General features: G+C 40.1%; 1 protein-coding gene across 1 annotated transcript in view; it reads right to left on the reverse strand.

The window, feature by feature from the left end:
• Positions 1-276: 276 nt before the first annotated feature.
• Positions 277-17,453, reverse strand: part of LOC147149956 (CUB and sushi domain-containing protein 1-like) — a 434,959-nt gene continuing 417,782 nt past the window's right edge. The window contains exons 75-76 of the mRNA XM_086024950.1: positions 15,887-15,949; positions 277-9,929 (exon numbers count right to left, since the gene is read on the reverse strand). Coding sequence (XP_085881076.1) covers positions 9,770-9,929; positions 15,887-15,949 — 223 coding nt within the window. The 3' untranslated portion in view covers positions 277-9,769. The remainder of the gene's footprint in view (positions 9,930-15,886; positions 15,950-17,453) is intronic.

Genomic DNA, 17,453 nt, shown 5'->3' on the forward strand with positions numbered 1-17,453 from the left:
CAGTGCTTGCACACTCCACGGAGACAAATACAGTCCACAATTAACGTGCTAAGTGTGAAAATTGTCACACTGTGTGAAGAGGATAGAACACCTGAGAGAAGTGCAATCATGCAAACCGCACACCGGAAGGCTTCCGCTGCTTTGAGCCCAGGACGTCGACGCTGTGCTTCAATCATGCATAAACACATTGCCTGATTTGTTATTTCACATTCGCCCGATGCAGCCTTAGATGGAAGGAAACTTGTCAGATCAAGGCAGCACACATTGCCGGAGTGGTTGCTGTATAAAAATTTTTTATTCTCAAATAATATCTTCAAAATAATTGATAAAGTGTGAGTTTCTTTGACAACAGGTTATGAGGCTGCATTCACAAATTGTATGCTTGCACACATTAGGGCTCCCCGCACTACTTATTCCTCTCTTTAGATCTTTACCAGAGGACATAACATAGCAAACAAGGATTTGAAACATGGCGACATAAACTTAATTCAATTGGAGCCTCCATAATCTGTTAATTTGTTATCATTTTAATGCAGGAGGAAGTGCTTGCTTCTTTTTCGGCCGACGTGAAATGTGAAAATCTGTGACAACCATTGTCTCTATAGCGGTTACAAATGTATTCCCTTGAACTAGTCTTACACAAGAACATTGTAGAAGTCTTTAAAAGAAACCACCGTTGAGTCATCCATGATTCAGATGACAGTAAATAAACAATATTTAAAGTCTGAGGTCACCACTAGTTTTGTTTTAATAACCGTTATATCCACATCAGTCTTTTTTGACGGTTAATAGAAGAGCTCAGACTCACAGAAAAATCCACGTTCGCTATTTGTTTACAGTTTAAGCATCAAGTTCCGACTCAACTCAAATAGGTATTTAATCGTGCTTTGCTGAAAAAGTTTCGTTTTTTTCAAACATGACAGATGCGGGTGGACCAGGTATCTAGGTTCGCGTGGCCGTTTTAAGAGTGCCTCATTGTTGGTCGGGCTCGGAAAAAAAAATGTCAGTCAGCGTGTAGACGGGCTTCGCACTATCTTGGCAACTTTAGAGTGAGCACATTGTTCATGCGGGGAAAATTACACCAATGAACCAGTGGGATATATTCCAACCGCAGAAGGCTTTTTTCAGTGAATTTGTTTTTGCGGCTCAAAACTGTAGTTATGTGTTGGCATAAGAAATATGTTAGCATAGTAGCTTCCATGTTTCCAGGTCAAAGTAGCGATGCATTTATTTGAGATCTGAGTGGTGGTGTGTGGTTTCAGCGCATTAAGCGGACACACCCAAGTGTTTGACACAGGAGAAAATAGAGGATTTTTCACAATGTTGAAGCCTTACTTTATATAATATATCATTCAAATGTGGCAGGATTGTCAACAAACTCTTCTCTGAGGTGTGTCAAATGAGAAAGATACATTTTCTATTTTTTGATTTACAGGGACCTTAAACGGTGAATAGTCGAAGAAGATACAGTGTAACCACTTGGCCATTTTAGTCACCGTTCCTTAATCTTAATGCCACTTCCTATTGCCTTATTAGCTTCTGTGAAATAGAACATACTGTAGCCTATTTTACTCTCATTTTTGTTTCACCATCTAGCCTTGATCTGTGCTCTACTGGGCAACATTCTCATTGTACTGTATATGGTTAATAAAACAACTTCTAATGGTGGCCCAAGACTTTTGCACTCCTTTGTTACCCTCCTGCTACTGTGTTGCACCATACAGTGGGTAAAGAAAGTATTCAGACCCCTTGACATTTGTCACTGTCTGTGTCATTGCAGCCCTTTGCCAAAATCAACCTCAGCATCTCAACTTGACAGAAAAAAGCAGAAATGTTTGCAAATGTATTAAAAAGAAAAAAAAAATATCATATGGTCATAAGTGTTGAGACCCTGCGCTCAGTATTGAGTCCAAGCACCCTTGCCTGGATTTGGGGATCCCCGACCATTCTTCCTTGCAGATCCTCTCCAGTTCTGTCAGGTTGGATACATCATTGTAAACGGTGGTGGACAGACATTTTCAGGTCTCTCCAGCGATGCACAATCGGGTTTAGGTCGGGCTCTGGCTGGGCCAGTCAAGAACGATCACAGAGTTGTTCTGAAGCCACTACTTTGTTATTTTAGCTGGGTGCTTCGGGTCATTGTCCAGTTGAAAGGTGAACCTTTGGTCCTGAGTACTCTGGAAGAGAGTTTAATTAAACCCAGCTGGACTCCAATAAAGAAGCAGAACCATCTCAAGGAGGATCAGAAGAAATGGCCAGCATGTGAGTCGCTGCAAATGGTCTGAATACTTATGACCGTATGATATTTCAGTTTTTCTTTTTTCATTCATTTGCAAAAAAAAGTCTACATTTCAGTATTTTTCTGTCAAGATGGGGTGCTGAGTATACATTGAGAGATAAAAGGTCTGAATACTCTCTGCACCCACTCTATATCCGTATTTACCAGTTTTCCAGTGCTGATCTAGCAAACGGTTTACATGTTCCTGTGTAAGAGCAACGTCACTCGTTCTGATAACTGCTCCTCGCTCTGAATCAATTTATATGGGCAATAATACCAAAAAACCTTTATTTATTTCAATAAACAAGATGTTTTCCAACCTACATCATTGATCATAAAAAGTACAGCATGTTTAATAATTTGTGGATTTTTTTTTTTTAAAACAAACTCTCCATAAAAAATAGATTTCTGTACAAAAATGTCTCTTGTGTTACACCTAGTTCAAGTTAAGCGGCACACGATGACGGCGAAACCAGAGAAAATGAAGATGATGATGGTGAGGATGGAGCTTGAAACTTTGCTGTCGTCCTGAAGGACCTCCCATGTTCCAAAAAAACCCCATTTCTGTGAGATTTGTTGAAACAATAATGTCATAAATGAGCCATTCAGAACTGGAGTTTGTTAATCTCATTTTGGTCATTTTAAAGACCTGAATAGAGTAAAGGCATATCTTTCATATGAATATTGCTCTCAAACAAGGTTTGGTTCCAAAATTGTTGCACTCAGCACTTTTCCTATTTAATTAGTGCAACAATTGAGCCAACTCCCATTTCGAAGATGGCCACGCCCGTGATACCAGCCTTCACCTCTGGCAAAAACTTTTATGAAAGTGAGCTTTAGAGAAAGAAAGAAGGCTCAGAAAGTAAGTGGTGCTTTAGCTAGGGCGCCCGTGCATCTGCATGCGAGTAGAAGTGAATGTTACTTATTTTCGAGCTTGGACTACTTACAGATTTGATGGATGTCTAGAAAAGACTAAAATCTGAGGAAGCCCACCAATTCTGTAAAAACAAGTATCCGGAACCAGTAATCTTTGAAAATCCCTCAAATTTCATCGCTGATAAAATCAATCACTTTGCTGCAAAATGACAACAATGGAGGTAGCTCACTCTAGGCCTCAGTGGCTCAAATATAATTCACACAACGAAAATAAAAACTGCAATTTCATTGAAACGAAAAAATAAAAAAAAACCTGTAAGTGAAGCAAGGTTACAGTCAACTGATTTGAAGCAAACACATTGGCACAAGTTCAACAACATGACAAGTTTGCTCATGATAGAATGTTGAGAACAGGAAGCTACAAGGAACATGTAATTCGATTAGTAACTGCTGAAATGCAGAGAAATGTTAAAACATAAAAATAATACAATAAAATGTGGACTTGACTATGGAATGAATACTTTACAGCAACCTAATGCTTGCCCACAACTTGTACTCTTGAAATATAACCAAAAAACCCCAAAACAAAACAAAACAAAAAACAAATCAAGATATCCACGATAAAATAACTGCAAGTACTGTACTGTATTTCATTGCTTATTACTGAGAGGATATTATGTTACTTAATTGTTGCTTAATGAAACCAAACCTAAAACTTCCAATTGTAGCTGCAGGCTGGAGACCCTATGATGGCACGAGTAACCTTTGCGGATGCACACACACTCACTGTGCATTTAACTCAAGTTTTGCGGGTGCACGAGCTCCCAAATGTAACCTCTTGCAGCACCGCTCTAATTTTTTACATGGCAGAATAAACAGGAGTCTACATTTTTTTTTTTTTGTTCGGGCCCACTAAGAGATCAGCGGCGTGCCATTAGCAGATAAAATTAGACCTTTTATTATGCCTGTGGAAACCTAGCAGCCTCTTAATTTCTGGCTCTATTATGCCCTTTTGGCTTCTGTGGAAAATCTCAAATGATTTAATGAGATCAATTCACTGGAACTGCTCTGTGCATGCCAGCATGGAAAAACAAAACATACCTAACTCACATTTTTGTGACAAGGCATTGTTTAGTTGTTTTGTTGTGTGTGTTCTGCCGTGTAGCACGCTTTCACCCTGACAACAGCAGAATTTTGTTTGTGTGTCACACACTTTTGGGGTTGTTACATTTAAAAAAATGCTCATTTGTTTTCTGTAAACGTATGTAAGGATTTCCTCTCAATTTTGCTGAATAAATGAAAACAATCTTCTCGTGCCAGATGTTTTTGGTAGTAAGTGAGCTTTTTGAGTTTTTAACTCTCAAGCTAATTCGCCAGCAAATTCAATTTAATTCAAAATTGCATGATTTGTGCGAGGACAGATTTGTGAGGTATTGTTGCAAGCTCATAATGGATGGACTGAGGATGAATCATTTAAAAAGCAACACAATCAAATTTAACTTAACGCTGACAAAGTCATGTAGGTTACAGAAATAAGCCTGAAGTGCAACCCTAATGTGAGAACGTTGCGCGTGTGTGTGTGTGTGTGTGTGAAACTAGCCTGCAGACACTGGAATACACACACTGACAGCAGTTACATCTAAACTCAATGCTGCAGCTTTGGGGCGGGAAAAAAAGATACTTTGACGAGCTTGTGAATCATTTCAGATACTTGGACGATGCCGGATCATGATATCTAGTGTGTAAGTACGTTTTGATTTAAAATGTCAGGCAATCATCTGGTGCTCAGCTTGTGTGTTTGCGGCAGTGAGCTTGGTGCATCACTCATAATGTTGGAATCATCTCAGCACAAGGGCTGTTTTTACAATTATTAAGGGGCTCAAAAGCTATTGAGAAATTATTGTGCGTTGTCTTCATATCGTTTTGAAAAAACTAAACAAGGTGCCGTTGGCCAATTTCAATATTGCTTTGGCACTACTGCTTGCAAGTCACTGTATGAATGGCCGACTGCACAGTGCAACCTATAATTTGAAACCCCTCTGAGGTTGAAGAATTGGTCATTCAAACGGCACTTTTAAGCATCTTTTCTATGTACAGTGGTGCTTTGAGATTTGAAACGCATTTTGTTCTGTAACCACCTTTGTAACTCAAATCACTTTCACGTCAAGTGGAAGAACGCGGGGTGGTCTGAGGAGTCCAAATTTAAAATTCTTTTGGGAAATCGTGCACATCGTGTCTTCAGCACAATGTTAAAAAGCCGGCATCGGTATGGGCTATGTTAGAGCCCGTGTCATGGGGGGGGGGGGCTTGCGCATCTGTAAAGTCACCATTTCTGCTGAAAGGTACATACAGGTTTATCTTCATCTTCAGGGACATCCTGTTACAACAGCGTGGCTGCATAGAAACGAGTGTGGGTACTAGACTGGCCTGCCTGCAGTCCAGACCCGTCTCCCGTTGAAAGTGCGTGGCACATTATGAAGCACAAAATACGACGAGAGAGACCCAGGGCTGTTGAGAAACTTTAGTTCTACATCAAGCAAGTATTGGAAAGAATTCCAATATGAAGCTTCAACAATTATTAGTGTCTTCAGTTCTCAAATTCTTACTGAGTATTTAAAAGGACAAGTGATGCAACGCAGTGGTAAATATGACACAGGTTTTTTGGAATGCTTCAGGCATTTGATATCTTCTTTCAAAATGAAAAAAAAATTAAGTTCATCAGTTTGAAAATGAATATCTTGTCTTTGTGCATTCAGTTGAATACAGGTTGTAAAGGATTTGGAAATCACTGTATTTTGTTTTCATTTACATTTTACACAACGTCCCAACTTCATTGGAATTGGATTTTGTACATGGAGCCGGTCTCAGCTCCTCAGTAAGGCACCATTCGTCAGCATGTCTATGGCGTTCCCCATTATGTGTTAGAATGAAGCTAAACTGACTTGAAGGCAAAATTATGTCATTGTTTGAAACACAGACCAGTAATTCTCTTTGTTTTTATGTTAAGTTTGACAGTAAACTTCAAGTGGCACCGTTAATAAACATCTTGAAGCCTCTTTATGAAGAATTGTCATCTATCTGCTGAACTGCTGCTTATTGTGAAGTTGGGTATAGTTCGCTGCTACCATACAGTGATCTTATTTCAGATTTTTGCTTGCAAGTCAAAGCAAAGAAAAAAAACAAGCAAAAAAAAAACAATAATAAAAAAGTGTCTGAACGACATCCCATGACGAAAAACTCCTAAGCCTCTTTTCTCAATCTCAAGGCACCACTGTGTTTATCACGCTGAACTTTTATCAATGTTAAGGCTGCGTTTTTAACTTTTTCAAGTTTACGCTTGTGTGACAAAAAAGTGAGGGGTAGCAGCAATGTGAATCACCTTCGGAATGCGCCTGCATCATCAAAGGTTAGAGTGCCATGTTTATTGTTGTCTGTCTTATTTCCAATTTTTCTTTCCCAAACTTACAGCCGGGACCTTTAAGTGCCATTTGTTTATACAAAATTAGTAAACAGTTATAAGCAGTTTTTTTTGATGATTTTCATGTCAAAGGGCATTCTACGGAGCAAACAGGTTGCATGTTAATGATCTCACACCTTTAATTACCCTCCTCACCTGCACCATGCCCGAAGGTGAGTTAAGGAATGCGGCTTGACTGATTCATTGAGGGTTATAGAGTTTGTTTCTTGCAATCTGTTTGGAAAACTCAACTTTTTAAAGATACACTGCCTCGTATTGATTTGGAGGCTGAAATACAGCAATAAAAAGCTTGTTTGTTTAGATAAATTGCACCTTTAAGTGATGAAGTCTCACAGGCTGTGTGCACTTTAAAGTTGTGTGGGGGGAAAAAAGTGCATTAAAAGATGTGAAATGGGTGGCGCATGAAAGGGTGAGTGGTGGAGCATTAAACATGACTTTTTAAAGACTCGGTTGTTTCTGAAAACTGCTACTGTCTACTACTTTTAATGAAGTAGACTTGTACACATTGTCATCTTAGTGTAAAGAATTAACCGTGTGCTATTTGTGTAAGAATTAGAGTAATAGCAGTGTTCAGTGTGAGCTTTCAGAAACAGACATGGTCATTAACAACACAGGAGGTCCACAGGTAAACTCGTCTCAGCTTTCTGGGTGGGCTAGAACGTTGTCACGACAACAACAAAACCAGGGATACAGCAGGTGCTCACGCCTTCTGCGGGCGTTGGGCGTGAAATATAAATGTGTATATACAAACACTCTGTAACCCTGTATTTAGCCATCTGTTACCTTTTTTTTTTTCTTTTTTTTTTTAAAGATAGAAGCTTTGAATAAAATTCTTTTAATTTGAACGACTCATTTTCCAAACCCACTTCGGACCCCAAAATTATTTTTTTTCCATAACCCAGTCAGAAAAACACACTAGTGCAAAATTTGTGCGATTTAAGAGTTTATATAAAGTTTATAGTTGTGGTGGTGGTGGGGGGGTCCCCAGCAGCAGCAGATTGGGAAGTCCCATTGGGCCACTGGGTTTTGAACATAAGAGTCTGTTCATCAATATCTTCACTGAAGAAAAATGCCAGAAGAGACAATTTGCCTCTGTTTCCGTAGCAACCTGTCGTTGACTTTCGTTCCCAACAGAGAACTTCCTCTGTCCATTTGTCTAATTTCACTCAGTCTTCTTAGTGTGTTCATCTGCTTTTGATTTTGTGACTGACTGGTGCAAAACATCACCTGGCTGATACTCTCTTCCGCCGGGGACTTGAAGACGTTTCCTGCGTCGACGAACCTGACAGTTCATCGCCTCCAGGTCTCCCCATGTTCAGTCAGCAAGCACGCAATCCTGGCCCGTCCAAGTATGACACTCGGACTATTTGATTGTGTTTGACAGCTCTCTGGAAACCTCGCAATTGTGTATAGCATCTCAATTATTGGAATTTCTGGTTCATCGTAGTCTGACTGCCACTCCAGGAGCGTTGGCTGTGTTGGACAGGGGGTTTTAAAAGACATTTAGGACTAGTTCACCGGTTCAGGTAGTCAACCCATCCAAGGACAAAAGACGGACTACACCCTGGATTGGTTGCCTGTCACTCATAGAGCAATTTGTATGGGGCACTCACTGAGTGGGAATTGTCTCCACAACATCAGAGGGGGTTGGGGGTGCAATAAGTTACACGTTTCTGAAGGTTCAGCCTGATTATTGGCAGGTCCCGCAGAAAAGGCAATGTCGTTAATAGACCCTGCCGTTAAGGATAGTGACAATCACCAAAAATGAACTGCTGTGACTGTCTCGCTAAGACAAACTGAAACCTTCTTGTCCTGAAAGCCACTAATCCAGGTCAGGTATGTTTACACTCTGCACTTTAAGATCGTTTCACATGAATAAGTTGCCTGGTGGAATTCCAGTCACTACTTTGACTGAATTTGGATGGCAACGTCACAGCAGTTTATGAATGTTCTGACAAAATTGCTTTCTAAACTACCTTTATGTCCAGGTTTATTCCTGTCAAGCCCACCCTAATGCCCACTGGGGAAGTTTGTCCTGCACTATTTGTACTGGCACGTAGGAACCATCTAATTAGGACTTTAAGCCTAGAAAGGTAGAAGAGGGGTGGAATGTTTCCCCTGTGGGTCCAATCTCACATCAGTCAAACACGTCTGGCCTGCAGTAGTGGAGCCAGTAAGACTTTTACCACTGTGCATACATGCGTATATACAGGCTCAGGCAAAATGATCTGAAACATTTGTAGGTTAAATAAAAGGCACAATAAAGTAAAGAAACCAAAAAGTGTTTTCGAAAAGTACATATAAATGCCGTTTTTCCATAGAATGCCATTTTGCTTTGTTTCTTGATAATGCCATTGTTTTTCTTTTGTTTTTCAGTTGCTGCCATGAATTGTTCTGGTGAGCATCGCGCTTTCATTGTGGAAACGTTTATCAAAACAAACAAATCTGTAACTGCAACGGAGCGAGCGTTCCTTTTGCACTTCAATCTTGGTAGACATGATCCCGTACCAGCTCAAAACACAATTTTATGTGATGTTATGCACTGTGTGGACAATAATGGCTCCCTTTGACTGATTACATTTTTCAAACATAATGAAGCAAAATGGCATTATATGGAAAAACGGCATTTATATGTACTTTTCGAAAACACTTTTTGGTTTCTTTACTTTATTTGCCTTTCATTTAACCTACAAATGTGTCGGATCATTTTGCCTGACCCTGTTTTTGGCACAGGGCTGTGGATTTCGATAGGGGCAACCATCTCTCAGTGTGGGAGGAAAGGCATCAGAAGGCCATTGGTGCAGTTCACATCGTTCAGAGTTGGAAGTTAAAAACCCTAGCACATTTTGAGTTGTCTGTTTTCCCTTCATGTCTGAACACGTATCCCCGGACCATTAACTAGCATTTGAATGACATCACTGTCTAATTTGACCGACGAAGGAGGCGACGGATGCTCATTGAACGTAGGAGCAGAGGCACATCACTGTGCCGAGTATGCTGATCAGCATGCCGCGGCGCAGACTGCTCCACGTGATGAGTGCCAATTATGAGTTTGCTTTTGTCCTGATGGTTCAGCCACATCGCGGACAGCCCCATTGGACTGTGCCACTAATCAAAGTAGCAGCGGATGTGCTGGACTATACCACAGTGCATACTGTATTGAGTGTGGTGTCAAATCGAACGGCTTTAGCCTCAGTGGGCTTCATGTTGGTGTCGTACATCGGGTTTTCAAATGATGCTTGACCATTGGTGCTTTCATGGCCGACGTAGCCATTGAACTGGACCTTAGGGCGGGTTCTGAAAATCAGAAGAGAAAGTGTGGTTATAGCCCATATCATTTGCAAAATGACATACTATGGAAAAATACAGCACTGAAGTCACACAAATTTTGCTCAAAAAATCTGGACGCTTACGTGACAAGTAAGAAAGCTAAAATCTTTTGCGGTTGTGCTGTATTCAGCAGGAACGTTGACAGTGATTTTATGTATTTATACATGACATTTAACTTATGTTATATACTTGCATGCCAGTGAAGAATGGTAAATACTTGGACTGAGCCAGGTACTTGTTTTAGATGAGTATCTGTTACGAATAATGCATTTTTTATCAAGTTCGAGCATGAAACGAGTACAGTTCGTCGTTATCCATACTAGTGCTGAAGGAAAATCCTTATTGGGTAACTACTTAATTATTCATTCTTCACACTCTGTAATCGGCCGGTCACACAGAGTGACTGCCCCTCCCTCGACAGACTCGCTGCAGCAAGAGGAGCCAAGGATCTCTCTGTGCTTGCTTGGCTTGACTCCAACTCCCGTTGCTCGAATCAGAACTCAGTTTTCCTCAGCTCACATCTATTTTGGTTTGTATGATATTTAAAGTTAGTTGGTCAACTTGTTTCGTAACGTACACGGTGCAATTGGCAAGACAAAGTTGAAAATGGCTAATGTTGAGTCGGTCACTGGCTGTTTTTTTTTTTTTTTTGGTCTGCTTGCTTCTAATTTGGCTGGTGATATAAAGTCAGTTGGAACCCTTTGATCATATTACTGATCGGCGGTGCTTTTGAGAAAATTAAAGTGAACAAGGCAGACAAATTATTTCCCTACTTGCCATCACTGGATGTTTGCATGAATAACCAAGTTCACAGATATCATTAAAGAATATTTAAATAAAAGTCAGTAAAAAAAACCAAAAAAAAACAAAAACATGTTCTGTTAGTGGTTCTTTTGCTTTTCTGATCAAAAATAATTTGAATCTCAATTTTGGGGCTGTTCTGTAAATAGTTTTCAAATAAATGATAAATATAGCAACTTCTAATCGATCCATGTCAATTTCAGACGTAAGATAATATACCGACTTAAACCTCCATCCATTCCAGGTTAAGCCACGCCCACTTTCAGTTTATGACTCGCCAACTCCGAGTACAGATACGGATATGGATCATGTGGATGTTTGAACAGACAGCGAGAGTGGTGTACTCACTCATCCCTAGTAAACACTTAAATCATTACCTCTACAGTTCATATATTTCTTATGGGCTTTTATTTTTTAAATCATGAATTAGGTTGTGTTCAACCATAGACATACTGCTGTGTGAACTCAACATTAGTCTGATGTATGACATTTAGATGTGAATTGAGTAAGCGCATAAATCGGAAGGATTTTGGTAGACACAATGAGAAAATGTCAAAGATTTTATACATTTGATCGATATAGATTTACAGATTTTGAAAAATATTTGATTAAAAAACCCAAGCACATAATTATCATGCTGAGAAAGTGAAGTTCCGCATATTCAAATCAAAACTGCCAGAGAAACTTGGGATACTGAAGATTTATCAGAGATGTTATATCAGTAAATGTACAGTATGTATCATGCTGAAGCATCTGATTGGTAGTGGGTGTCAAGTTAAGTCTACAAATTTCAGAGGAACGTCTCGCTTCAGTGCTTCGGACTGCCAAGTACCCATCTGCTCTTCACGTATTACTGTGAGTGCATGGACAGCAAGTTGCAATCTTCCTCGAATGTTACCCAAAAGTTTTGATTTCAAACGAAATACCTCGTCATTGCAACTGTCAGAACAAGAGCTGTAATGTGATTGACAAACAGTGAACAGGGACACCAGTATATCGGTTGCATTACATCTCATCTCATTCTTAGTACTTGAAATGTATGTTTAACTGTCACTGTTAAAGGAAAAAAAAAAAAAGTGGACCTCACAGAAGATTATTTCAGAATAATCCAATATTTTGCTCTTAACAAGGACATACTCTCAGAAGCTTTGTATTTTTGATGCATTTTAGTTTGACCAGTTTCAAATAATTTCAGTGACCATTGTGCTTTTTCTCTTTCTTTAACAGCAGGCTACCACCAATTTTGCCTACATTGTATGAGGATTCTGTAGCTGAAACACTCTTTGGCTCTGATCTCATTAAGTGTGCGCATGTGCGTGCACGCGCGTGTGTGAGCTCTGTTAAAATCCGACCCCAGGGAGCCACAATGCCTACCTTATGGGCTAAACCTATTACTATACAAAAAGTGCACACACACACAAAACCACACAACAAAGACTCCCCTGCATGGCAGTAGTTCAACTCACTGCATTAGCTTCTGTTTGTGGCTCTGTGTGCAATACTTTAATTTTATCGCCGGGATGAAAAACAGCACATGTAATTGCTTTGACAGTATTATAGGGTCTGCACAGGCATACAGGCCAAAGCAGGACAAACTGCAGGGGACACTCTCTCACTCTTAGACTTTCATTAAAAAACACTTGGTTGTAAAATGCAATGATAAAACACTGTACTATAATGCAACAATATTGTTTCTGTTGGCTTGGCGTTATGGGGGATTGCGTTAGCATGCAAACAGGCATGAACTGGCAATCTGACACTTCTGGCAGATGAGTCACAAGGCAATCGCCGCCATGCGAGGTGCGTTGCAGGTAATCTCACAAACACGTCTTGCCAAGCTTCAAGCTGATGCGATGATGATAAGACAAAGACCAAAAAGCAGCGTTTGAATTGAAAAAGTCGAAAAATGAATGGAATGCTAAAGGAACCCTTTCAAAACAATGAGTACGGCATATTGCGATTGGCTGGCAACCAATTCAGGGTGTCCCCCGCCTACTGCGCGAAGACAGCTGGGATAGGCTCCAGCACTCTTGCTCCTCGCGACCCTTGTGAGGAGAAGCAGTATAGATAATGGATGTATGGATGGAGTAAGGCATAAACATTGGCAACTACAATGTATCCCATTTTCCACGTTTAAATTACCCAGAGGGGCACAAAGGTGTAATTAATCCAAAACTTGATCTGACAAAACAGTGGAAAAGGAGAAATAAAGAGCTTTTCAAGCTTTTCTAATTAAATTGTAACCCAAGTTCTGGAAACAAAATGATTTGATGAACAATGGCAAACCAATGTAGGCTGGTGGGAAGTAATACAACCCAAAGCTAATGCGATAGAATTCCTTAAATACGTCATGACTGTAACACAAATTTATTAACTAACTCTTGCTGAGTTACAGTTAACAAGTCTGTTTCACAAAGCAGGTCCAACAAACTCTCAGTCTAATCCGGATTTTTGAGATGATCTACTCTGAGATAGGAAACTCGAGTTTCCGGATCCAGAACAGATGATTTGAATCAATTTACTCAACCTGGAGTTTCTTCACCTGGAGCTGAGCGCGTGCACCAGACAGCATCAATGGAGCCCTGATTCCACTAGTCACCATGAGGCATGGGAGAACAATACTGCTCAGGTCAATGCAGAAGCTTGAATGCAGTCCTTTGCAATCACATAAATATAACAGGGGAAAAACGTTTGTAGGGAAGCCTATTAATTTATTTCATTTAGGTGCAATCTCGCGAGGGAGAAGCGCACTTGGCAACAGCTGAAGACGAAATATAAAAACATCGTTCAAACAGTTATGACCTCGGCATAATCTCATGGGGGTACACTGAAAAAAAAAATGATAGTTGAATTTACTCATTCATGTGGTTATATTTCGTCAGGTGGTTGCACAAAATAAAATAATCGGGATCCAGATACATTTGTTAAGTGGATGTATAGCAGGGGTGCCCATTACGTCGATCGCAAAGGCATTGTGGGTAGATCGCCATCCTATCATCCGTCCTCACTACTGTATTGCTACGTTCGTGCTGCGTCGGGAGCGTTTCTGGCGGCGCGTTTGTATTGGAGTCAATGTAGTTCACACGGGCGGGCGCGGTTGCGTGCGGGGCGGCGCGAATGATGCGTTTGGAGTGGTGGGCCGCGGAGCGAAGCACCGGAAATCCGCCCATTTGGCTCGTATAAAACAACTCAACTTTTTTGCCATTTTGCCTCACGGCAGCCAATCGGCATCGGGCATACTAAGTCACACACAGCCACACAGCGTCCTGTTCACTCGGCGGCCAGCAATTTTGTTAGCATTAGCATAGCGTGCAAAAAAGTTGACTTATTTTATACGCGCCGAATGGAGCGAATGGGCGGATTGTTGTTGCTGCAAATCTGCTTGAGGCTGGCTATCAGTAGCTACTGTCCGGCGTCCCTGGCTGATTCCATTCAGTGCAAGTCATCAGAGTAAGGTAATTACAAAACATTTTTTTGTTGGATTGTGCTATATAGGTTGGTGCAGTCATGCAAGGTACACCAGCATAAACCGTACATATAAAAATAATTCTCAATATATTTATAAATAATGTGTTTTGCATTTTTAGTAGGTGGTAGATCATTTTGACTTCATGTCGTACGTAGCTCTCAGGCTGAAAAAGTGTAGGCTCCCCTGATGTATAGTTTACTTTATAAAGCTATCTGGATTCATACGATTGTATTTTGTGATACCACGAACAATTAAAATGGAGTAAATTCAACAGAAATTATTTCAGTGTATGTAGATGATGGACTGTTACATGAAACGGTACTGCTCAAAAAGATAATTTTCTGGAAATGCTAAAAAAAAATTAAAAATCACTGAGCGGTCTCATCTCCCGACGAATATTTGATACTCTGCGTAGCAATGCTGCATCATCATCCACGGGATCATTATCAAAAGGACATTCCGTGTTTTGTGTCCACTTCACTGAAAAAAATGGTGTGTTAAATTTACTCACTTTTATTTTGTCAAGTGGTTGCAGAAAATAAAAACATCTGGATCCAGATAGATTTAGTAAGTAGATGAATAGCCTACTTAAAAAACGAATCTGGAACCAGATGATTATATTTCGTGCAATCATTGAAGAACTAAAATGGAGTAAATTCAACAGAAACTTTTTTCAGTGCTCATATACTGACTCCATTTTTTTTTTTTTTTTTTTTTTTTAATGACAGACGGCAGAACTAGGCTACGGCAAAACTCACCTGCGAACTGAATGAATAAGGAACTGAAATTGAGTGTGTGGCTCTGAAAGAGGGAGAGAAACTCGACGTTCATTGTGATAAACCTGCTCCTGACCAGGTTAGGTTCACAGAGTCTGTTAAGTATGCTTAAGTTACTTCTCTCTCTGAAGCTGACTAGCGTTACGTTACCCCTTTCTCTGGTTTGAGTTACCTCCCTTTTTGAAACCAAAAACAGAGTTTCCCCTCATTTCAGGGTTAGCGGCCTCAGGGTTAACACTAAAACTGCTTTGTGAAACGGATCCAAAGTCTTTAACTGAAATGACTGATGATCCAGACAGCGAAAGGGTTTTCCAAAGCCAAAAGCAGTTCACATATATAACGAATTCAAATAAATACATGAAAATAGAACAAGTTTAGTTTTCTGTTAGCAAGTGGAATGTAAAGAGGAAAAAATGCAAATGAAAACAAACAAACAAACAAAAAGAGCAACTACTTGCTTGAGTCCTAAACAGGTATAGCTATATTTGTTCGTGATGACATATATTCTTTCATGCTGACAGAGAAATGACAATGAAATCAAAGCCAGAATATAATTTGCTTTTCCTCGCTTCAAATGATTGCTATTTAGACACAGTAGGGCTGCACAGCTTTAGTTGCTTCAAAGAAAATATATATTTTCATGGCCATCAATGTTAGCCCAATATAACATGCGTAGATTTTATTTTATTTATTAAAATGTACTTTAAATTTATTGCATCATATATCACTTATTTTAATGCATTGTGCAGCCATACTCCGAAGCATGGAATCAATCTACAAACTGCAAACAAGCAATGGTGAAGTTGGCGGAGGATGTGGCGGCGGGAGGAGCTCTAGTTGCCATTGGAAACCACGTCAATGACAGGCGCCAGTCTTACCTGCCGCCAGGCCCCCAGGTGTCTTTTGGTCTTTCATTGTCATCTGTGTCAGCCGACAATGTCCTGCATACAACCATCAGCTTTAAAATATACCGTACATCCAAGAACATGGCACGACAAAACACGAAAACAGGTTACGTTACGCCACTAATTCTCAAAAGTGTGGCGTAAGTACAACTAGTGGTACGCGGGCTCCCTCTTGTGGCACACGGAAACACGGAAGACTGAATAAAATGTTCAAACTGCGCATCTTACAGTTTTGTTTTTTTAATTGGAAAGAGGGAGGACGTATTGGGACGGGAGATTTGAACCGTGGCTTCCATTTTTCATTACAGTGAATGTGAGGTTACCTTATGCTACAAACTAAGCTAGAAAACTGTATCTGCTTTATATACAGTATGTTTTGTCTTTACATATATGTTTTCATGTACAGTTCAGTTGTATTTAACGCAATACATTTAACTTTATAAATTATTTTTTTATGTTGAAGAAATAATTGTTATAGAATGTAAAGTGCAGGCAGCATTTCTTGTTGCAATGAAAATGAAAGACAAACATGCTGCCACCTACTGCATTAGCAATAATTGTTTTTGAACATTGTTTTATGGATGTAGGATTTACCCCTTGAGATGCAACATCTCGTTTGCAAGATGATCCCAGACATGAAATGCAACAAACAGTGCAATCACACTTAACAACCTCAGTCTCAAAAGAGTGGAAAAAAAGTCTGATTGTTTCCTAAAAATACAAGATGAAAATAATACAGGGGGTCCTCATTTTACGAACGAGTTCCGTTCCCACACTGGTAATGTAACATAAATTTCCGCGTATGACGGATTTCACCGTTAAAGTCGAAATTGACGTCAAAATACTTTGTGTAAAAAAATGAATGTACATTAAAATAAAAAGCATAAGATGCTGTACTTAGCATTACTGCTGGATGGTGAAAGAGGAGAGGAGGGCGAAAAAGGCAAAGATACTGCCATCGCGCAAACAGACACGATCGAGACCATCTGCGCATGCTCAACCGCAAGGAATGCTGGTCTTTGTAGTACAGGAAGTGCTTGTATGCAGAAGTACGTTGTTTGGCGCGAAACCCATCGCAAATACACAAGTAGAGGCAAACAAGCTCAGAGACGAAGCACAAAAGCACACTTTTGGAGTGAGGAGGAAACCGCCGGCTTCATTCATGTGGTGAGTGAAAGGAATACCAAGTGTTTTATTGACAGTTGAAAGTAACAAGCGGAAATTATATCCGTTTGAGTCATGACGCCGTGTGTCGCCGTACACACTGGGCTATTCAAATGCCGGAGCCACTCTGTCCGCTCAATCATGTAAACGGGATATTCAGAATGTTTCAGAAATCGTCGAATTTGACTTTAACCCGAATATTGACTGCATGTAAACGTAGTCACTATGGTGCTGGGGACAAAATGGAGGAGGAGGCACGGGCGTCGGAAAGTCGAAACGTCGTAGTGATTCGAGGACCGCCTGTATAAGAGAATGTAGCATGACAGTAGGTTAAATTATAATTTGAAACATTGACAATCAGTTACAATAATACAAG

This window comes from Filicampus tigris, chromosome 3 (genome assembly GCF_054856515.1).
Source record: "Filicampus tigris isolate MCC_2025a chromosome 3, RoL_Ftig_1.0, whole genome shotgun sequence".
NCBI classification, from domain to species: domain Eukaryota; kingdom Metazoa; phylum Chordata; class Actinopteri; order Syngnathiformes; family Syngnathidae; genus Filicampus; species Filicampus tigris.